This window comes from Malaya genurostris, chromosome 2 (assembly GCF_030247185.1).
Source record: "Malaya genurostris strain Urasoe2022 chromosome 2, Malgen_1.1, whole genome shotgun sequence".
Lineage (NCBI taxonomy): Eukaryota > Metazoa > Arthropoda > Insecta > Diptera > Culicidae > Malaya > Malaya genurostris.
In genome coordinates, this window is record NC_080571.1 from 126,563,891 (window position 1) to 126,588,056 (window position 24,166).

Sequence of the window (24,166 nt, forward strand, 5' to 3'; positions counted from 1 at the left end):
CGACCACGCTCTTATGTAACAGACTGTAGAATATCTCATCCTTCAAAACCCTTAAACTTTTTTCATTGAAATATATGCGTGGCAAAACGCCAAATCGTGGAAAAACATGGAAAATGTGCATTTTAAACAAACCTAAATAATTGAAACATTTGCTTTTCTACGACATAAAATAAAGGGTTAACAAGAACTTTCGGATATGATTGAATCAAACGATGAACAAAATTTTTATGGAATACCTTTAAATTTATTTCAAATTTATACACGTTTTTAATTCGAAGTATATGTCTACTGTGTATTTCTAGTGTTTTCCATTAGTGATAAGTGTGATAAAATATGTTTCCTTATTTTTCTGATTCCTAAAATTCATTAAATAATAGTCAACTATCTCATATGTTCGCTCTTTTCATTTTTTTGTAACTTTTATTCGTATCTCATTGTTTGTAGTTCCAACATATTTTCTTGTCTTCATATTTCTATCGCTAAATTTTCCTTACGATTTAAACAGGTGCATTATCGCATTATATTTTTTAAACCTTAACACACTAGGCTTTCTTGCAGAAAATTATTCTGTAGTATTGATCAAAGCAAAATTGACAAAGCATATATAATAGTTTAATAATTTATCGATAGAAATAGTTGGGTCCAATTATGGATTGAGCCTAAACCTAAATCAAAGGTTTGCTGGTTGCTTTACTAATCGCAAAAAATGAGTTGCAGATAGAAATAGTACTGTAGAGTAGGTTGAAATATACCCACATAAGACAGAAGCGAAGTGTGTGTAGTACATTAGCGATTACATAAAATATGAATTTTCATGTCTAATAAATTATCAGCAATAATCATAGTATTCAAAATGGAAATTATAATGTTTTACTAATAATTGAATCATTGCGTCTACGACAAGCGGGAAAAAACTTCACGAAGGGGGGCGCAACGAATAACTTACTCGTTTCTTAGCCGATTACTGTTTTCTGTTTCCATTAGGACAACTAACATGTCCTATGGCAATGAGCGTTTTCGAAGTTGCTTCACTGGCTTGAGTTGTTACTATTGTATTTTTGTGTTAACGTACGTTAAGAAACCAAATCTACCGATGAGCCTACAACATACCGGAAAAACCTGACGATCTATGTCTTCTGCCTCTAGTTAGAATAGTCAACATTTTAGCTCATCCGAGTTGGAATGTTTTTCCGCGATTAGCTCAAATTCCGTCTATCAAAGAAATCGAGAACGAAAACTCGTAAATATTTAAAGACAAGCCAAAGTGACTAGAGCAATTGATTAGTTCCCAAGCTTATGTTCATCCCATTGTTTTTGTGGTTATGAAACGGGGTTTTGATTAGCATTGTTAGAAAAGAATCTAATTTCTAAAATTGAACAAGTTTGTTTCATTATCTTCTTCATTCGATAAGAGGTTATACTTTTTGTTCTACGTTTAGTGTGCAGTTTTGTTTTGCTTGTATCATCGATTTCTTTTGCTTAGGCACTGCTTTGGTCCTCGTTCGAGGAGACACGTGACAAGGATCTTTGTTTTTGTTGTGGTATCACAGTAAGGGATTTTGGTATTTTGGATAGCAGCTGAGCGGCCGAATTATCCATGAGAATCGATCCGCCACTGGTACCCGCGCTCAACATAGGATTGCCAGAATTAGCAGCCGCCGCTGCGGCAGCCTGTGCCACCATTGCACTCAATTGTGACTGACTTACGAAACTGCTCAGGAATTGGTTGTTACTTTTGATGAGCTGATCAAGTTGCGAGGGGGTTGTGGGTGAGGATGCGTTTGGTGGGTGTTGTTGCTGTTGATTCTGCAATGACATCGAAAACAGACTGGTGCTATTGGGTAATGAGAGCGCTTTGCTAGCCGCGTTCATCGATAAGGTGTTTTTGAAAAACGCTGTTGCCGCAGCGCTCGAAACAGCCGTTGGCATAAGATTGCTATTGCTGTTAGGTTTGCGTGTTCTGATCAACTGTTGTAGTTCACTGTTGGGGCCGTTTGACTTAGTGTTTCCTGAACCGTTGTTTCCGGTGTTATTGATCGGAATTAGTGAATTTTGTTCAAGAATTTGATTTGGAATTTGGACCATTTTTGCCGAACCAATTGTCGTTTCTGATGATTTTGGCGCCTTAGTTGGATTTGGAGGAGATTGTTGCTGCATTCGCTTCTGATGTTGATGAATTTGTTGCTGTAGCAACTGTTGCTGAAGCAATTTTTCTCGTCGTAGTATGCACATCCGGTTATAGTCATTGATAGAAATGTGATACGGCTTTCCACCCGACATGACTTGAACCAGTTTTGGTAGTCGGCGACCATCGGCAGTTTGATATAGCGGACCCGCTTTGATTGCTTCAGAACTACCAGGAGTTATAGGAATAAGCGTTGGTCGCCAAGGTTTTGATGTTTCTCTTCGTTCAGCTTCAGTTAGCTGATCAGGAAGTTTAATAATCTCACGAGCTCCACTTGTTCCAGGGGATTTCTTGTTGGAAGTTTGTGGCTGAAGTAGTGATTGCTGAGGTTGAAGCAGTGATTGTTGTTGAACCGGCTGGCTTTGGAGTGTCAATGTCTGAGTCTTGGTCGATGGGATCGATGTAATTGTAACATTTTGCTTCGCATTAATGCTGATCAATTCTGGGGGTACCAGACTAGGTGTTTTGCTACCAGGTAAAACGATGGTCTCATCAAGTTTAATGATTTTATTTCCTTGTGCAGCATCAGGTTTCCCAATTACAGCTTTAGATTTGGAATCTACAGACAGTTTTCGCTTCAAGGAAGTCGCTGAAGGTTCGCCTGATACGACTAAATGTGGATTGTTTGATTTGAGTAAACTGACGGGTTCGGTAGACGATTTAGTCCTCGAGTTTGATGCCGGAATGATAGTGATCGGAGCATTGCCTAGTTGTTGTAGTATAGTGGTTTTATCGATCGCCGTAACTGGAGGGGGTGTTGGTATATTATCAAATGCTCGAAGTCGATTTTGAACTGCTTCCGAATAGGTAGCTGCATTGTTTTTAGCCTGCGGCGATAAAATCAAATCACCATTACGATAATATTTCTCCAGTAGAACCAGATGCCGTAAAAAGCTAGACTGATTGCCGTACGGTTTCTGTAAATCTTCCCACAGTGCTCGAGTTGCATCATCATACTGAAGTGTAGTAGTCACCTTTGCCCATCCTTCCGGTGTACGAGTTGAGGCTGTGTTGAACGGAATATTGATATGAATTGCGAGCTCTTCCTCACCAGGAAAAAGTTCACGCATTGAAATGTTAGGATTTGCTTTAAGAGCCTTTGTCATATCGAGGGTATCGTCTTTGCGACGTTTTTCTGCTGAAGCTACTGCCTGTTCGTTAGATGCATCTGTCGTATCAAGGATGATGGAACTGTCGACGCCAACGCTGGGTACCGTTGTCAGTTTTGGTGCTGGAGTGATTGTAACCTCTTCGAGTTCGGCCATCTGACTACAGTTACTGTCAATGATAGAAATCTCGGTGGATTTTTGTGAATGACGACGGCGTCGCTGCAATGAGACAGAATCACTCATTGATAATATGGCAGTAGATTCCTCCTCGCCATCAGAAATAACGATATCTGGATTTGAAATGATTCGAATTGGTTCTGCAACGGCATTGCTTGGTTCCTGCTGATCTTGTTCTTTTTCGCGTTCACAGAATTGAAGCATTCTGAAAAAAAAACAAATCCAATGAAAATGTTCCAAGTTGTGTGGTCACAGCAGATATGCAGAAATCAGATAATAGCATTTACAATATAAGTAGGTTGATAATTTTCCCTACACAAAAATCACAGAATTGCGGAACCAAATGATGTCTTCATGGTAATAACCAAATTATGTATATAATATGACTGAAAAGTCACCACTTGTGGCGGAACACCCAATTTAAATCAGTTTTTGTTAAATTGTATTACAAAACCGCTGTATTTTGAGAACGGTAGCGTTGAGTAAAACTACGATTAGCATATTTTTTAATTGGAATTTCTCGATGTTGAGTGCAAAAAATCATAAAATAAAATAAAAATACTAATACCATTTTTGAGATAGTTAATTTTAAAAAATTCATTTGTTAAATAGAATAAAAAGTTTTTTTTGCAGTTTTTTATTCATACAGCCCCAATAGTTACCTGAAACATTACCGAAGACATCAAATAACCGTTTTAAGACACATATTTCTTAAAATTTTCGTCTAGGCCAATCTCAAAAGTAAGACTAGATTTCTTTTTGGTAATAAAGTATGCATATGCAGAATTTGAGTCAAATTAAAAAAAATACATAAATTAAATTTAAGAAAAAATCGGTTATGTTGAGTTGCTCAACATAAAAAATTACGAACAAAAAATAAATAATTGAAACGAATTACTACAATGAAAACATTATGGAATAATCTGAAGTAATAACTAAAGCTGAAGACTGAGTTGGATAACATAAATTCAGAAACTACCATGTGCCTCCATCGGACAAAACATCATCCTTCAAATCTTTCACTAGTAATTATTCCCGTAAACGACCAATTAAACTTCGACAATTATCTGATTTCTTCCATTTGTTATGGTACACAAATGATACCCACCGTCTGTTGTAGTTCTTGATGAACTGAGCTTTTTGTGATTTCGCATCCGGTGGCTTAAGCAACAAATTAGCATAGTATCTGCATAATTTACACACGACCAGCGTTGAATTGCCAAGTTTCATTGCTATGCCTTGCTCCTGGATAAGACGTTCTAATTGTGGGATTTCCTGCGAAAAGCAAGCAACTATGTTAGAGGACTGTTGAATAGAATTTCCCCTCCTTAGGCGGTAACTACAAACAAACAACTCGAATAGACCGCAAGGAGTTGGAAATTTATAGGTTTCCCCACCTTCAGACACTGTGCTTGGATTGCAACGGATAGAATGAAGTTATACTCACATTGACTATATAATAGATATGATTCTTCGGCAATCTACGTTTACACATGGCGCAAATCATCAGGTGGCTTATCAATTCGTAGTGACTATCGCAGATTGGAATCAAGTTCGATGTCACGTTGGCTTGTTCTAAGTTAATCTCAAAAATTTTACTGATAGTTTTCTTCATCTTCAGTAACCACTTCCGACGTATTGTATGAGATGCGTTGGCGCCACAGTTCTGCACGTAGCAGCTGCCATGAACTCTTTCCTCGACTATTTCCAGATCTTCGATAGTGGCCGATTGAGCTGATTCGTCCTTGGTATCTGTTTCAGTACTTTCCCTTGTTATAGATGTTGGGCTTCGCACCATATCTTCGTGAGATTGCTTATCCTCGTGAGACGAATCTGTATTAGACTGCATTTTTGCAAGTGACGTAAGAGATTTCGCTTCGGTCTTCTTCCTGTAGGAAGGACAATTCGTTTTCCTATCCACATGCCGGAAGCACGCATCGCACAAACAGCTGTCGATTTTGATTTTCACTTCGCCTATTTTAAAAATAATTTTAATATACATGAAACACAAACTGGATAGTAAAAAAACATACTAGCTAGTATTTTTTGCTGTCTTTCGGTAGACTTCATAGCCGCGATGTGGCATGGTGTGTCGTAAAGCCCAAACTTGCCGCCACAGTAGAAGCATTGATCCTGACATAATCGCTCTGGGTGTACGTTAAATGAAGACGCCTTCTCGGGGATAACTAGCGCCTTTTGAACGACTTCTTTTGTAGCTGTTTCAGCGACTACTTCCGTTAGAGTTACAGCATCTGTACGAAAATAAAGAAAACAAGATATCAAAATTAAGTGTACAAACTGTTGTAATAAGTGAGAAGCAGTTCCTTATTGACATAAATTGAACACAAAGAAACGCTGGCTACGCCTCACAACTAATTTGGTTTTGCTGTTAACATTTAGTCGACACCATCAGTTTAACACGCTTCGTTATCAGTGTTGCGAAAATATCAAATAATCAAATCTCACCGCTGCAGAAAATCATGCGCGATTTTCGACAGCGATTATCACTATCTACAATATCAATGATAATTGTGATCACTCGAAGTGAGTATGGAAAATATCACACCCCGTCCAATATCACCATAGTGATGTTTCGTAAACTCACACATGATTATAAATTATCATCATTGAAAATCATTCTCACAATTATCAGCCATGCAAAGATTTTCACTATCACATGGTGATATTCAATGAGGTGAGTGAAGTTTTGAAAATCAATTTCAACCAAATCTTATCATGCAGTATGATTATTTTTGGAATGGGTGGTGTCGAATCTCGATGTCTGAAGTAATTTGAAATTGTTGATAGTGAAATTCGGTTCGTAAAAATTCATCTAAACCCATGGCAATATGGATATTTTTGAAACGGGTATGATGAGTAGATGTTAAATATCGATGTCTGGAGTCATTTTGAAATCCAAGATGGCGGCTCTCGGATCATGAAAATTCATCTGAAACCATGCAATATGGGTATTTTTGGAACGGGTACGATGAGTAGATGTTGAATATTGGTGTCTGAAGTGATTTTGAAATCCAAGATGGCGGCTTTCGGTTCATGAAAATTCATCTGAAACCATGCAATATGGGTATTTTTGGAACGGGTACGATGAGTAGATGTTGAATATTGGTGTCTGAAGTGATTTTGAAATCCAAGATGGCGGCTTTCGGTTCATGAAAATTCATCTGAAACCATGCAATATGGGTATTTTTGGAACGGGTACGATGAGTAGATGTTGAATATTGGTGTCTGAAGTGATTTTGAAATCCAAGATGGCGGCTTTCGGTTCATGAAAATTCATCTGAAACCATGCAATATGGGTATTTTTGGAACGGGTACGATGAGTAGATGTTGAATATTGGTGTCTGAAGTGATTTTGAAATCCAAGATGGCGGCTTTCGGTTCATGAAAATTCATCTGAAACCATACAATATGGGTATTTTTGGAACGGGTACGATGAGTAGATGTTGAATATTGGTGTCTGAAGTGATTTTGAAATCCAAGATGGCGGCTTTCGGTTCATGAAAATTCATCTGAAACCATGCAATATGGGTATTTTTGGAACGGGTACGATGAGTAGATGTTGAATATGGGTGTCTGGAGTCTTTTGAAATCCAACATGGTGGCTCTCGGTTCATGAAAATTCAACTAAACCCATGCAATATGGGTATTTTTGGAACGGGTATGATGAGTAGATGTTGAATATGGGTGTCTGGAGTCATTTTGAAATCCAACATGGTGGCTCTCGGTTCATGAAAATTCAACTAAACCCATGCAATATGGGTATTTTTGGAACGGGTATGATGAGTAGATGTTGAATATTGATGTCTGGAGTCATTTTGAAATCCAAGATGGCGGCTTTCGGTTCATGAAAATTCATCTAAACCCATGCAATATGGGTATTTTTGGAACGGGTATGATGAGTAGATGTTGAATATTGATGTCTGGAGTCATTTTGAAATCCAAGATGGCGGCTTTCGGTTCATGAAAATTCATCTAAACCCATGCAATATGGGTATTTTTGGAACGGGTATGATGAGTAGATGTTGAATATGGGTGTCTGGAGTCATTTTGAAATCCAACATGGTGGCTCTCGGTTCATGAAAATTCAACTAAACCCATGCAATATGGGTATTTTTGGAACGGGTATGATGAGTAGATGTTGAATATTGATGTCTGGAGTCATTTTGAAATCCAAGATGGCGGCTTTCGGTTCATGAAAATTCATCTAAACCCATGCAATATGGGTATTTTTGGAACGGGTATGATGAGTAGATGTTAAATATCGATGTCTGGAGTCATTTTGAAATCCAAGATGGCGGCTCTCGGATCATAAAAATTCATCTGAAACCATGCAATATGGGTATTTTTGGAACGGGTACGATGAGTAGATGTTGAATATTGGTGTCTGAAGTGATTTTGAAATCCAAGATGGCGGCTTTCGGTTCATGAAAATTCATCTGAAACCATGCAATATGGGTATTTTTGGAACGGGTATGATGAGTAGATGTTGAATATTGGTGTCTGAAGTGATTTTGAAATCCAAGATGGCGGCTTTCGGTTCATGAAAATTCATCTGAAACCATGCAATATGGGTATTTTTGGAACGGGTACGATGAGTAGATGTTGAATATTGGTGTCTGAAGTGATTTTGAAATCCAAGATGGCGGCTTTCGGTTCATGAAAATTCATCTGAAACCATGCAATATGGGTATTTTTGGAACGGGTACGATGAGTAGATGTTGAATATGGGTGTCTGGAGTCATTTTGAAATCCAACATGGTGGCTCTCGGTTCATGAAAATTCAACTAAACCCATGCAATATGGGTATTTTTGGAACGGGTATGATGAGTAGATGTTGAATATTGATGTCTGGAGTCATTTTGAAATCCAAGATGGCGGCTTTCGGTTCATGAAAATTCATCTAAACCCATGCAATATGGGTATTTTTGGAACGGGTATGATGAGTAGATGTTGAATATTGGTGTCTGAAGTGATTTTGAAATCCAAGATGGCGGCTTTCGGTTCATGAAAATTCATCTGAAACCATGCAATATGGGTATTTTTGGAACGGGTACGATGAGTAGATGTTGAATATTGGTGTCTGAAGTGATTTTGAAATCCAAGATGGCGGCTTTCGGTTCATGAAAATTCATCTGAAACCATGCAATATGGGTATTTTTGGAACGGGTACGATGAGTAGATGTTGAATATGGGTGTCTGGAGTCTTTTGAAATCCAACATGGTGGCTCTCGGTTCATGAAAATTCAACTAAACCCATGCAATATGGGTATTTTTGGAACGGGTATGATGAGTAGATGTTGAATATGGGTGTCTGGAGTCATTTTGAAATCCAACATGGTGGCTCTCGGTTCATGAAAATTCAACTAAACCCATGCAATATGGGTATTTTTGGAACGGGTATGATGAGTAGATGTTGAATATTGATGTCTGGAGTCATTTTGAAATCCAAGATGGCGGCTTTCGGTTCATGAAAATTCATCTAAACCCATGCAATATGGGTATTTTTGGAACGGGTATGATGAGTAGATGTTGAATATTGATGTCTGGAGTCATTTTGAAATCCAAGATGGCGGCTTTCGGTTCATGAAAATTCATCTAAACCCATGCAATATGGGTATTTTTGGAACGGGTATGATGAGTAGATGTTGAATATGGGTGTCTGGAGTCATTTTGAAATCCAACATGGTGGCTCTCGGTTCATGAAAATTCAACTAAACCCATGCAATATGGGTATTTTTGGAACGGGTATGATGAGTAGATGTTGAATATTGATGTCTGGAGTCATTTTGAAATCCAAGATGGCGGCTTTCGGTTCATGAAAATTCATCTAAACCCATGCAATATGGGTATTTTTGGAACGGGTATGATGAGTAGATGTTAAATATCGATGTCTGGAGTAATTTTGAAATCCAAGATGGCGGCTCTCGGATCATAAAAATTCATCTGAAACCATGCAATATGGGTATTTTTGGAACGGGTACGATGAGTAGATGTTGAATATTGGTGTCTGAAGTGATTTTGAAATCCAAGATGGCGGCTTTCGGTTCATGAAAATTCATCTGAAACCATGCAATATGGGTATTTTTGGAACGGGTACGATGAGTAGATGTTGAATATGGGTGTCTGGAGTCATTTTGAAATCCAACATGGTGGCTCTCGGTTCATGAAAATTCAACTAAACCCATGCAATATGGGTATTTTTGGAACGGGTATGATGAGTAGATGTTGAATATTGATGTCTGGAGTCATTTTGAAATCCAAGATGGCGGCTTTCGGTTCATGAAAATTCATCTAAACCCATGCAATATGGGTATTTTTGGAACGGGTATGATGAGTAGATGTTGAATATTGGTGTCTGAAGTGATTTTGAAATCCAAGATGGCGGCTTTCGGTTCATGAAAATTCATCTGAAACCATGCAATATGGGTATTTTTGGAACGGGTACGATGAGTAGATGTTGAATATTGGTGTCTGAAGTGATTTTGAAATCCAAGATGGCGGCTTTCGGTTCATGAAAATTCATCTGAAACCATGCAATATGGGTATTTTTGGAACGGGTACGATGAGTAGATGTTGAATATGGGTGTCTGGAGTCTTTTGAAATCCAACATGGTGGCTCTCGGTTCATGAAAATTCAACTAAACCCATGCAATATGGGTATTTTTGGAACGGGTATGATGAGTAGATGTTGAATATGGGTGTCTGGAGTCATTTTGAAATCCAACATGGTGGCTCTCGGTTCATGAAAATTCAACTAAACCCATGCAATATGGGTATTTTTGGAACGGGTATGATGAGTAGATGTTGAATATTGATGTCTGGAGTCATTTTGAAATCCAAGATGGCGGCTTTCGGTTCATGAAAATTCATCTAAACCCATGCAATATGGGTATTTTTGGAATGGGTATGATGAGTAGATGTTGAATATTGATGTCTGGAGTCATTTTGAAATCCAAGATGGCGGCTTTCGGTTCATGAAAATTCATCTAAACCCATGCAATATGGGTATTTTTGGAACGGGTATGATGAGTAGATGTTGAATATGGGTGTCTGGAGTCATTTTGAAATCCAACATGGTGGCTCTCGGTTCATGAAAATTCAACTAAACCCATGCAATATGGGTATTTTTGGAACGGGTATGATGAGTAGATGTTGAATATTGATGTCTGGAGTCATTTTGAAATCCAAGATGGCGGCTTTCGGTTCATGAAAATTCATCTAAACCCATGCAATATGGGTATTTTTGGAACGGGTATGATGAGTAGATGTTGAATATTGATGTCTGGAGTCATTTTGAAATCCAAGATCAGCAATAAAAATATACTACGAAAGTAAGAAAATTGTTTGAAGTGATAGATTAAACATAGCAAATCTTCGAAAATATGTATAATTGGATTGTGTTAGTTTTCAATCGCCAATCATTTGGTTGACAGCAACCAATTTGATGTCAACAATTCGACTACCAGAATGCTCAACAAACGAGTTCCTTACTTTTCCCAAGCTTTAGAACAGTAGTATTGGTTCAAGTGCAATATTTGCAGAACTGTCGATGATAAATTTTTGATAGTGATTCTTAAATAAATGTCTGCTTTCGCACAATGAATTCAAATCTACAATACCGTCTCGAAGTGTTGCACTAATTTTTCAAAGAAAATTGTCCGTTTTTATCCGAAATTTGAAAAAAATTACCTCTATAAACAAACGGTAAGTAATGTCGGAAACATTACTGCAAAATCGACGTTAATGCGCAATAGCCTGCACAGTTGTCTTCTAGTAGACCTACAAGCTTATGAAATTAGAATTTAGAGATGCAGATTATAGCGACAAAATTACAAGGTTGTGTAGCAGATACTACCAATCACGGTGACGTTTAATATTTTCAATTCACACTTAATGCCATTTAATATATAGTAAATGGTTAATTGATGAGTGTTACTTGCCGCTAGATGACACTCAACTCCCGAAAAAGTTAAAACTCCGTGGTTTTCACTTCAGTTTTGGTGGGTAAAACACGGTGATAGATTGCATTCACGAGAATAAAATACCAACACCAAAAAAGAACTTCCATGCACTGTCCACCCTTCTGGCATCAGTTGTAGTTTCTTTCCTCTTTCAAATTCATCATTTCTCCGTTTTTAACAACAAAAATATTGAATGCAACACTGGAACCTGCAGAAAAATCCGACCGAAACACAGCGAAACAACGCAGAGCAACAAAAAAATACAATCGCACGCGACGAGCGTTCTACACAAACTAAGTTCAAATTTTTCGAAAAATTTTCATAAACTAGAAGTTCACATTTTGGATATCAAAATGACTCCAGACATCGATAATCGACACCTACTCATCATACCCGTTCCAAAAATACCCATATTGCATGGGTTTAGTTGAATTTTCATGAACCGAGAACCACCATGTTGGATTTCAAAATCACTTCAGACACCAATATTCAACATCTACTCATCATACCCGTTCCAAAAATACCCATATTGCATGGTTTCAGATGAATTTTCATGAACCAAGAGCCGCCATCTTCTATTTCAAAATGACTTCAGACACCAATATTCAACATCTACTCATCATATCCGTTCCAAAAATACCCATATTGCATGGGTTTAGTTGAATTTTCATGAACCGAGAACCACCATGTTGGATTTCAAAATCACTTCAGACACCAATATTCAACATCTACTCATCATACCCGTTCCAAAAATACCCATATTGCATGGTTTCAGATGAATTTTCATGAACCAAGAGCCGCCATCTTCTATTTCAAAATGACTTCAGATACCAATATTCAACATCTACTCATCATACCCGTTCCAAAAATACCCATATTGCATGGGTTTAGTTGAATTTTCATGAACCGAGAGCCGCCATCTTGGATTTCAAAATGACTCCAGACATCAATATTCAACATCTACTCATCATACCCGTTCCAAAAATACCCATATTGCATGGGTTTAGTTGAATTTTCATGAACCGAGAGCCGCCATGTTGGATTTCAAAATGACTCCAGACATCAATATTCAACATCTACTCATCATACCCGTTCCAAAAATACCCATATTGCATGGGTTTAGTTGAATTTTCATGAACCGAGAGCCGCCATGTTGGATTTCAAAATGACTCCAGACATCAATATTCAACACCTACTCATCATACCCGTTCCAAAAATACCCATATTGCATGGGTTTAGATGAATTTTCATGAACCGAGAGCCGCCATGTTGGATTTCAAAATGACTCCAGACATCAATATTCAACATCTACTCATCATACCCGTTCCAAAAATACCCATATTGCATGGGTTTAGATGAATTTTCATGAACCGAAAGCCGCCATCTTGGATTTCAAAATGACTCCAGACATCAATATTCAACATCTACTCATCATACCCGTTCCAAAAATACCCATATTGCATGGTTTCAGATGAATTTTCATGAACCAAGAGCCGCCATCTTCTATTTCAAAATGACTTCAGATACCAATATTCAACATCTACTCATCATATCCGTTCCAAAAATACCCATATTGCATGGGTTTAGTTGAATTTTCATGGACCGAGAGCCACCATGTTGGATTTCAAAATGACTCCAGACATCAATATTCAACACCTACTCATCATACCCGTTCCAAAAATACCCATATTGCATGGGTTTAGTTGAATTTTCATGAACCGAGAGCCGCCATGTTGGATTTCAAAATGACTCCAGACATCAATATTCAACATCTACTCATCATACCCGTTCCAAAAATACCCATATTGCATGGGTTTAGATGAATTTTCATGAACCGAAAGCCGCCATCTTGGATTTCAAAATGACTCCAGACATCAATATTCAACATCTACTCATCATACCCGTTCCAAAAATACCCATATTGCATGGGTTTAGATGAATTTTCATGAACCGAAAGCCGCCATCTTGGATTTCAAAATGACTCCAGACATCAATATTCAACATCTACTCATCATACCCGTTCCAAAAATACCCATATTGCATGGGTTTAGATGAATTTTCATGAACCGAAAGCCGCCATCTTGGATTTCAAAATGACTCCAGACATCAATATTCAACATCTACTCATCATACCCGTTCCAAAAATACCCATATTGCATGGGTTTAGTTGAATTTTCATGAACCGAGAGCCGCCATGTTGGATTTCAAAATGACTCCAGACATCAATATTCAACATCTACTCATCATACCCGTTCCAAAAATACCCATATTGCATGGGTTTAGTTGAATTTTCATGAACCGAGAGCCGCCATGTTGGATTTCAAAATGACTCCAGACATCAATATTCAACACCTACTCATCATACCCGTTCCAAAAATACCCATATTGCATGGGTTTAGTTGAATTTTCATGAACCGAGAGCCGCCATGTTGGATTTCAAAATGACTCCAGACATCAATATTCAACATCTACTCATCATACCCGTTCCAAAAATACCCATATTGCATGGGTTTAGATGAATTTTCATGAACCGAAAGCCGCCATCTTGGATTTCAAAATGACTCCAGACATCAATATTCAACATCTACTCATCATACCCGTTCCAAAAATACCCATATTGCATGGTTTCAGATGAATTTTCATGAACCAAGAGCCGCCATCTTGGATTTCAAAATGACTCCAGACATCAATATTCAACATCTACTCATCATACCCGTTCCAAAAATACCCATATTGCATGGGTTTAGTTGAATTTTCATGAACCGAGAGCCGCCATGTTGGATTTCAAAATGACTCCAGACATCAATATTCAACATCTACTCATCATACCCGTTCCAAAAATACCCATATTGCATGGGTTTAGATGAATTTTCATGAACCGAAAGCCGCCATCTTGGATTTCAAAATGACTCCAGACATCAATATTCAACATCTACTCATCATACCCGTTCCAAAAATACCCATATTGCATGGTTTCAGATGAATTTTCATGAACCAAGAGCCGCCATCTTCTATTTCAAAATGACTTCAGATACCAATATTCAACATCTACTCATCATATCCGTTCCAAAAATACCCATATTGCATGGGTTTAGTTGAATTTTCATGGACCGAGAGCCACCATGTTGGATTTCAAAATGACTCCAGACATCAATATTCAACACCTACTCATCATACCCGTTCCAAAAATACCCATATTGCATGGGTTTAGTTGAATTTTCATGAACCGAGAGCCGCCATGTTGGATTTCAAAATGACTCCAGACATCAATATTCAACATCTACTCATCATACCCGTTCCAAAAATACCCATATTGCATGGGTTTAGATGAATTTTCATGAACCGAAAGCCGCCATCTTGGATTTCAAAATGACTCCAGACATCAATATTCAACATCTACTCATCATACCCGTTCCAAAAATACCCATATTGCATGGTTTCAGATGAATTTTCATGAACCAAGAGCCGCCATCTTGGATTTCAAAATGACTCCAGACATCAATATTCAACATCTACTCATCATACCCGTTCCAAAAATACCCATATTGCATGGGTTTAGTTGAATTTTCATGAACCGAGAGCCGCCATGTTGGATTTCAAAATGACTCCAGACATCAATATTCAACATCTACTCATCATACCCGTTCCAAAAATACCCATATTGCATGGGTTTAGATGAATTTTCATGAACCGAAAGCCGCCATCTTGGATTTCAAAATGACTCCAGACATCAATATTCAACATCTACTCATCATACCCGTTCCAAAAATACCCATATTGCATGGTTTCAGATGAATTTTCATGAACCAAGAGCCGCCATCTTCTATTTCAAAATGACTTCAGATACCAATATTCAACATCTACTCATCATATCCGTTCCAAAAATACCCATATTGCATGGGTTTAGTTGAATTTTCATGGACCGAGAGCCACCATGTTGGATTTCAAAATGACTCCAGACATCAATATTCAACACCTACTCATCATACCCGTTCCAAAAATACCCATATTGCATGGGTTTAGTTGAATTTTCATGAACCGAGAGCCGCCATGTTGGATTTCAAAATGACTCCAGACATCAATATTCAACATCTACTCATCATACCCGTTCCAAAAATACCCATATTGCATGGGTTTAGATGAATTTTCATGAACCGAAAGCCGCCATCTTGGATTTCAAAATGACTCCAGACATCAATATTCAACATCTACTCATCATACCCGTTCCAAAAATACCCATATTGCATGGGTTTAGATGAATTTTCATGAACCGAAAGCCGCCATCTTGGATTTCAAAATGACTCCAGACATCAATATTCAACATCTACTCATCATACCCGTTCCAAAAATACCCATATTGCATGGGTTTAGATGAATTTTCATGAACCGAAAGCCGCCATCTTGGATTTCAAAATGACTCCAGACATCAATATTCAACATCTACTCATCATACCCGTTCCAAAAATACCCATATTGCATGGGTTTAGTTGAATTTTCATGAACCGAGAGCCGCCATGTTGGATTTCAAAATGACTCCAGACATCAATATTCAACATCTACTCATCATATCCGTTCCAAAAATACCCATATTGCATGGGTTTAGTTGAATTTTCATGGACCGAGAGCCACCATGTTGGATTTCAAAATGACTCCAGACATCAATATTCAACACCTACTCATCATACCCGTTCCAAAAATACCCATATTGCATGGGTTTAGTTGAATTTTCATGAACCGAGAGCCGCCATGTTGGATTTCAAAATGACTCCAGACATCAATATTCAACATCTACTCATCATACCCGTTCCAAAAATACCCATATTGCATGGGTTTAGATGAATTTTCATGAACCGAAAGCCGCCATCTTGGATTTCAAAATGACTCCAGACATCAATATTCAACATCTACTCATCATACCCGTTCCAAAAATACCCATATTGCATGGTTTCAGATGAATTTTCATGAACCAAGAGCCGCCATCTTGGATTTCAAAATGACTCCAGACATCAATATTCAACATCTACTCATCATACCCGTTCCAAAAATACCCATATTGCATGGGTTTAGATGAATTTTCATGAACCGAAAGCCGCCATCTTGGATTTCAAAATGACTCCAGACATCAATATTCAACATCTACTCATCATACCCGTTCCAAAAATACCCATATTGCATGGGTTTAGTTGAATTTTCATGAACCGAGAGCCGCCATGTTGGATTTCAAAATGACTCCAGACATCAATATTCAACATCTACTCATCATACCCGTTCCAAAAATACCCATATTGCATGGGTTTAGATGAATTTTCATGAACCGAAAGCCGCCATCTTGGATTTCAAAATGACTCCAGACATCAATATTCAACATCTACTCATCATACCCGTTCCAAAAATACCCATATTGCATGGGTTTAGTTGAATTTTCATGAACCGAGAGCCGCCATGTTGGATTTCAAAATGACTCCAGACATCAATATTCAACACCTACTCATCATACCCGTTCTAAAAACACCCATATTGCATGGGTTTAGTTGAATTTTCATGAACCGAGAGCCGCCATGTTGGATTTCAAAATGACTCCAGACATCAATATTCAACACCTACTCATCATACCCGTTCCAAAAATACCCATATTGCATGGGTTTAGTTGAATTTTCATGAACCGAGAGCCGCCATGTTGGATTTCAAAATGACTCCAGACATCAATATTCAACACCTACTCATCATACCCGTTCCAAAAATACCCATATTGCATGGGTTTAGATGAATTTTCATGAACCGAAAGCCGCCATCTTGGATTTCAAAATGACTCCAGACATCAATATTCAACATCTACTCATCATACCCGTTCCAAAAATACCCATATTGCATGGGTTTAGATGAATTTTCATGAACCGAAAGCCGCCATCTTGGATTTCAAAATGACTCCAGACATCAATATTCAACATCTACTCATCATACCCGTTCCAAAAATACCCATATTGCATGGGTTTAGTTGAATTTTCATGAACCGAGAGCCGCCATGTTGGATTTCAAAATGACTCCAGACATCAATATTCAACACCTACTCATCATACCCGTTCCAAAAATACCCATATTGCATGGGTTTTGATAAAATTTTACGAACCGAAATTCACTATCATCAATTTCAAATAACTTCAGACAATGATTTTCGACACCACCCGTTCCAAAAATAATCATACTGCATGTTAAGATTTGGTTGAAATTGATTTTCAATACCACACTCACCTCACGGAATATCACCATGTGGTAGTGAAAATCGCGCATGGGTGATAATCGTGATAATGCTTTTGAATGATAATCATGTGTGAGTTTACGAAACATCGCTAAAGTGAGATTGAACGGGTGATGATTTCCCCCATACTCAGCGGTGATATTTGATGTTTTGAAAATTTCGCACACCGATATTAAGTGATAATCGTTTTCTAATATCATTCTCAGAATATCAAATGATTTTCTTCATGATGTTCGGCGATGATTTTGTAAGTGATAATCACCAACAATTATTATCGGCGATAATAACTGATTTTTGATATTTTGAGAATGATAATGCCAACACTGTTCGTTATTGGTTCGTAACTTCGATAGCGGTGAATTCCTATTGTAAATTACCCCGATTTTTATTCAAGCTGCCCGGAAAATGGATAGGAGATCCCAATCGAGCGACTGTTTAAACAGCGAAGAAAAGGGCAGTTTTGAATCCTATCTAAATTCAATATTTAGATAGGAAATTAAGCTTTTCACTTTTAGACATTCATTGTTCTTGGCTGGGGTAAGAGAAATCGCGATGACAATGGCACGACATCTAATGTTTTCTTTTCACTTGTTATTCATCGTGTTATTTTACGTTCCTTTTCTATTGTTTTTTTCAAGCGGATTCGGTTTTATACAATGCGATTGATCAAAAGTGAATATGTTGTCACTTGATGAATCGATCAAGTATCTTTTAGGATATATTGTAATTGTATCATCAAGCACGTTCGTAATCCTTGAGTACAATAGTCACTATATAATCTTATAACGAGTGTCAGCATCAATACAACTGGTTATGAAATTATGCTACTTGTACTCATGCCCACCAAAAACGAAGTGAATAACACGTATAGTTCAAAAGCAAAACACATCTAGATTAAGTGAAAAAGAAACTAAGCTTGCATTTTAATAAATTTGCACATGAAACCTTAAAACAAATCCTTTTGTTTACGGATTGAAATCATTAATGAAAAAGCATATTCAATTTAAGTGCTATTTACATATGAATCGATCGTTTCTATTTCTATCAGAGTATGTAAGTCAATTGGCTAATTGCAATCTGTTTTGTTAAACACTCCTTTGTTTTGATTTTCTATTTGTTTGCATCGTGATATCTAAATTAAAATTTGCCGTAATAATCAACCCAGAACTCAGGGAATCGTATAGATCGAATTGAACGGTAGTCTATTAGACAAAAAAAATTATTGGGTATTGGATTTGTAAAAATATTAAAGAAGTAGCAGTAACAAATCGCTTCTGAAGAAAATAAATTCCATTTGATTCCATTGTATTTGACATTTGTTTACTTTTTCGTCACTAATGTCACGAAATACACATACTATTAGGGGTATAAATAATTTCAATATTAAAAGGATTGTCCATCGCTAGCCACAGCTTTTAACCATCTTTTTGGAAACACCCGGATACCGAATTATTTTTTCACTACATAATTAAACAAGTGTTGGTCAGCCAGGCGATGCTGCATCGATAGGAGAAAATAGTAATCGGAAGGAGCATTATTTGGGCTATACGGCGGGTGGAGTATGTTTTTACCGGCTGTTCAACATGTGGGCGAGCATCGTCATGATGCGAGATTTTATCATAACTATCGGTGTATTGTTGCCGTTTTTCTTACAACGCTCTGCTCAAATGCATCAATTAACCTCATGGTGTTTTGACGCGGCTGCAACAGCTCATAATACAGCACACCAGTTGGCTTTACTATATATAACTAATGTGAAAAACTTGACTGCGTGGCTGTGAAAAACTTGACGGAAGATTTCAAAAGAAATTTCGCAGTCGTTGGAAAAGGAAGCATGAGATAGTATACTCCCTTTATCCTATATTAAGCTTGAAAAAAAAACACAGATCGATTTTTCGATAAAAAGTTTGATTGACTTACGCAAATTATTGTTTGATCAATTTTTGATCGTGACAATCGCATCGCAATAAGGCGTAAGAAATTGTTTTTGTGTTGTTGGCAATGCTTTTTTATATATAAAAAAAAACAATATTCGTATGTAGTTTTTTTTGGAAAGAACATCACACAAACAACATTGTTTTGAAAATTCCTTCGTTCACGTTCACGAACTAGCTATAGCAACGAAGAACATCACCTTATCATTTGGAATAACTCAAATTTAAAAAAAAATCGTTTATAGTACTATGAAAATTTAACTTAACAATGCATATACTATTCGATACATCAGAATAAAATTATTTTCGTATTTCCTAGATCAATCAACAGATGGGCCTGTTTTCTCGCACCGGAGGGTATAGAACCTCTCAAGTGCAAAAGTAGAATATTGGATTGACATGTCGTAAAATGATATAACGAAAAATCAAGGAAATTTTTCTATATTGTCGTTCGAAGTGAAAGCTCATTTTGTATAATTTTCAATTAAATATTAGATACGTGCATCAACATTGTTCCAAATATGAATCTAGTCATGAAGAAAAATGGAATGTATCAGTTTCTCTTTTCTTTTGGGAAAAACCTGAGATGAATAAAATAACTAATGGTTGCACAAAAGCTTTCTTTTGCTGGATTTTTTAAATTAAATTTAACGCGAACAATTTTCTTGGTGCTGATTTTTTTCAAAAATTCACGAATAAACTGTATGCTATAGAATGCAATGAAAAACTGATGGAATTCATCAGTAACATGTTCTCAAGGCATCAACAAAGCCTCAATTGGTCCTGTTCGATAACGGAGTAGTAAAACACGGACGGTCTCCAATGCTAATGCAACGATAATGATGAAATGCTCACAGGACATCAACTAATTTTTACTCCGCTCCACTTTACTAAATTCTGCATAGCTCGCAGTAAAAGCAATTCTCTTTCCAGTACGTGACTTATGAACCTGGTGCGTTACTTATCCGAATGACGTTTGCTGGTCATTTAAAATTTACAACATGAAACGTTTCAGGCGCAATGAAGAGGATTTTTGATTTTCGTTTGAAAATAACACTTTTGATTACCTAACTGGTTATCAGAAAATCAATAGATACGACAGTTGAATCAATAATATTTTAGTTGAAACAGCCATGAGTAGACATAACAATTGAAATATTACAATTGTGGGAACTAGGGGCATTCCGTGTGCAGTTCACAAGGGACAGGCATCAAACGATAATGTTTAGCGGTTCTGACTGGAATCTTTCAAATTCACACTTGAGATGATGGACCTAAAAAAGGATGGTTAAGATTGTTCCAGAAAGTATGGACGCAACCAAAAACCGCTGCCATTTCGCAATGGTTCAGAATCTGTCAATTTTTAGGGCTGCGTCCTGTTGTTTACACTCTTCTCTAACCACTTGTGCAGTTGTTTATTCGTTTTCATTAGTTTGTTTCGACATGCGTGGACTTTCAGCAGAACAACGTCGAATAATTGTGTACAAATGGTGCACAGAACGCGGACTGTCACTGAGAAAGATAGCAAAAATGGAATGAGTAAGTGAAAAAGCCGTGCGAAATGCAATCAGGAAGTTCGGTGAGGATAACACTTTTGAGGATAAACCGAAAACGGGTCGAAAAAAAGGTCCTCCTAACCCTCAGTTGGATAAACGTATACCGAAGGGGTTCGAGCAAAAGAAGGAGGTTTCAGTTCGGGATGTGGTCAAAAATGTGGCCACTTCGAAGTCAAATGTTCTTCGTGCTAAAGAACGTTTGAATCTTCAAACCTATAAGAAGCAGAAACAACCAAAACGTAGTCCGAAACAAGAAGCATCGATCAGGCCGAGGGTTCGATTCTAGCTGGAAACTTGAACTGCATAATCATGGACGACCAGGCCACTCATCCACTATATTGACAATGTAAAACGAATTCTGACAGGCTCGTGCGCAGAAATCATTAAAGAAGGGGGGGTTAATTTTGTCGAGCATTTTTTAGCGAAAACGATAAAAGAAATAGTTCCCCTGCATGTGAGTATTGGGACTTACTCTAGAGAAAAGATGCGCGTTATTGAGAGCGGTGGTAGTCGGTACTTCGGACAGGCACTATACGAATGCGTAACATCGATGACTGCATTTCCAGTAACACTTGACAGAAAGTGAGAAAGGCGCCAAAATTTGAAAAAGAAAGTTGCGTCATCCACAATATTGAAACTGTAAAAAAAATTCTGAAAACATAGTATGAATTGTCAAGTTATTTGCACTTTAATATAATAAGTACTCCATTGTTCATGAAACCTAATTTAAAAAAAATTCTTCAAGGGAGCGGAGGGGGTTAAGACCCCAAACCCCCCCCCCCCCTGCGCACGGGCCTGTGGACGACGAAATCTACGTGAAACTCGATTACAAATCCTTGCCGGGACACAATATTATACGGTGCGAGAAGGGCTAGTGTTAAACCAGTCCGAGACATCGATTGAAGTCGAAAAACTTGGTAAGAAAGCTATGGTCTGTCAAGCAATTTGTAACTGCGGTAAGATTTCGAAACCCTTCATCACCACTGCTTCAATGAACAGCGAAATATACATCAAGGAATGTTTACAAAAACTACTTCTACCCATGATTCGAAGCCACAAGGATCCTGTTGTCTTCTGGCCAGATCTTGCTTCTTGCCACTACTCGAAATCAACGGTAGAATGGCATACTACCAAAAATGTCACTTTCGTCCCAAAAGACATGAATCCACCAAATTGCCCACAACTTCGACCAATTGAGGAATTTTGGGCATTGACGAAGGCACATCTTAGGAAACATGTCTCGGCAGCCGAAACCATTCAACAGTTCGAAAAAGATTGGAAAAAAGTGTCAAAACTTGTCACCAAGAAGTCTGTATGGAATTTAATGAGGAACGGTTCGCAAGAAAGTGCGCCAGCTACTCTATAATGGATAAGTAGCAAATGTTGAGAATAATATTCGGTTGTTGTAGTCTAATATTATCAGTATATCGAATAAAATTTGAATATCTAACACTTGTGAATTATTTACAGCGAAATCGAAGTGCGCCAAACTTTTTGAGACAGTCTTTAATTACTGGTTAAACATACATTTCGCTCCCATTTCTCTATCATTCGCGTTGCAGACCTACATTTTATTTAAATTTGATAAGCAAGACATTTATTACAAATATCAAGATGATGTAGTACAAGGATAGGGTTAACAGGAACTTTAATAATGGACAACGCATAGTTATGGATGACAGTAATAATAATAATAATAATAATAATAGCGGAAAAAGTGTGTGTAGCTAATGTTCTCTGGTATGCGTGGACCGATCCACAAATGATTTTTTTTTGTTCGAAAGGTGACGTTTATGCGGAGGTTTTAGGTTATAGTACACAAGGAAAACCCTTCGGGAAAGAAGAGAAAAACTAGAAAATTTGTTCGTTTGAAATTGGAAATTTTCCACTCATTGCATGCTAGATCTCCGATGATTATTTGGCGTGTATGGAGTTGGAAATGCTAGCTGAGTATAGAGCAAAATATGAATACTAGATTATTAAGAAAATCGTTTGGCGCCAAACGTTTTGTGCAAAAATTTCACTGACCCTACTTGATTCATGTGTTTCTTTATTTCGAATCACATGTTTAATTGAGTAAAGGCGCTAAATGAACAGCATACAGGTTCCCATTTTCCGATAGGTATATAAATTTGAGTTTATGCCGAACGACTATAAGAAAAGAAAGTGATTAACGTTTTTTTATGATTCGTTGTTTTCCTTAAAATTCCTAAATGTGATTCCTATCTTCACGATAGATATAATTATTGCTGTCACAATGCGCTGGAATTTTATTCAGAGACAACAAAATTGAGGTGTGCTGCCACTTTAAATTAACACCGTTTACTAAAACACCTAAACTGTTCGGCTCTTTATTTTTTGGAACAATTCCATTCGAATTAGAAGGATGTTTTCTGTTTTTTTCGGCTTAAATTTTTCATAAGCATTTAAGGATTCTTTGGACGAGATTTTGTGTAATTTTTTCTCGAACCGACCTCAAAATTTCGTCAATTGCTTGAAATTGCAAGTTCGGTTATTTATTTGAGTTCAAACGTCTTTAATTGGCCCAAACACGATCCAAATTATATCAACCCAGAGTCAGGGTGGCAAGTGAATTAGCGATTTCAATTTCCCGATTCTTTCCCTGTTTTTTAACATGTCCAAAAAAAGTATTTTTTGGTTATCTCCTTGGAACCACGATTAAAACTCTCATCCACAGTTTGTCTAAACGAACTATTCAATCTTTTTCAAGACTACCACTGAATCAGTCTTTTAAAGGCTATCTGGAAAATCAGTCCTTCTTAAAACTTATACAAGTTAGGAGTGTATTCTAGAAATGGGCAAAACCGTTAATTTCAAAGATCTGTTGAAAACTTGATAGTTGTACCGAAAGAATTAGTTCTATTGAACCGTTCTTTCGTTTTTATGAAACTTTGTATGTTTCTTCGAACATAATATGAGAGCTATAAATTATATTTTGTAGTTAAC

General features: G+C 37.3%; 1 protein-coding gene across 6 annotated transcripts in view; it reads right to left on the reverse strand.

The window, feature by feature from the left end:
* Positions 1–240: 240 nt before the first annotated feature.
* Positions 241–24,166, reverse strand: part of LOC131432836 (titin homolog) — a 173,984-nt gene continuing 150,058 nt past the window's right edge. For all 6 annotated transcript variants that reach the window (XM_058599379.1, XM_058599380.1, XM_058599375.1 and 3 more), the window contains 4 exons: positions 5,505–5,723; positions 4,919–5,445; positions 4,580–4,746; positions 241–3,676 (listed from right to left, as the gene is read on the reverse strand). In XM_058599379.1, the coding sequence (XP_058455362.1) occupies positions 1,480–3,676; positions 4,580–4,746; positions 4,919–5,445; positions 5,505–5,723 (3,110 nt within the window). In that variant the 3' untranslated portion in view covers positions 241–1,479. The remainder of the gene's footprint in view (positions 3,677–4,579; positions 4,747–4,918; positions 5,446–5,504; positions 5,724–24,166) is intronic.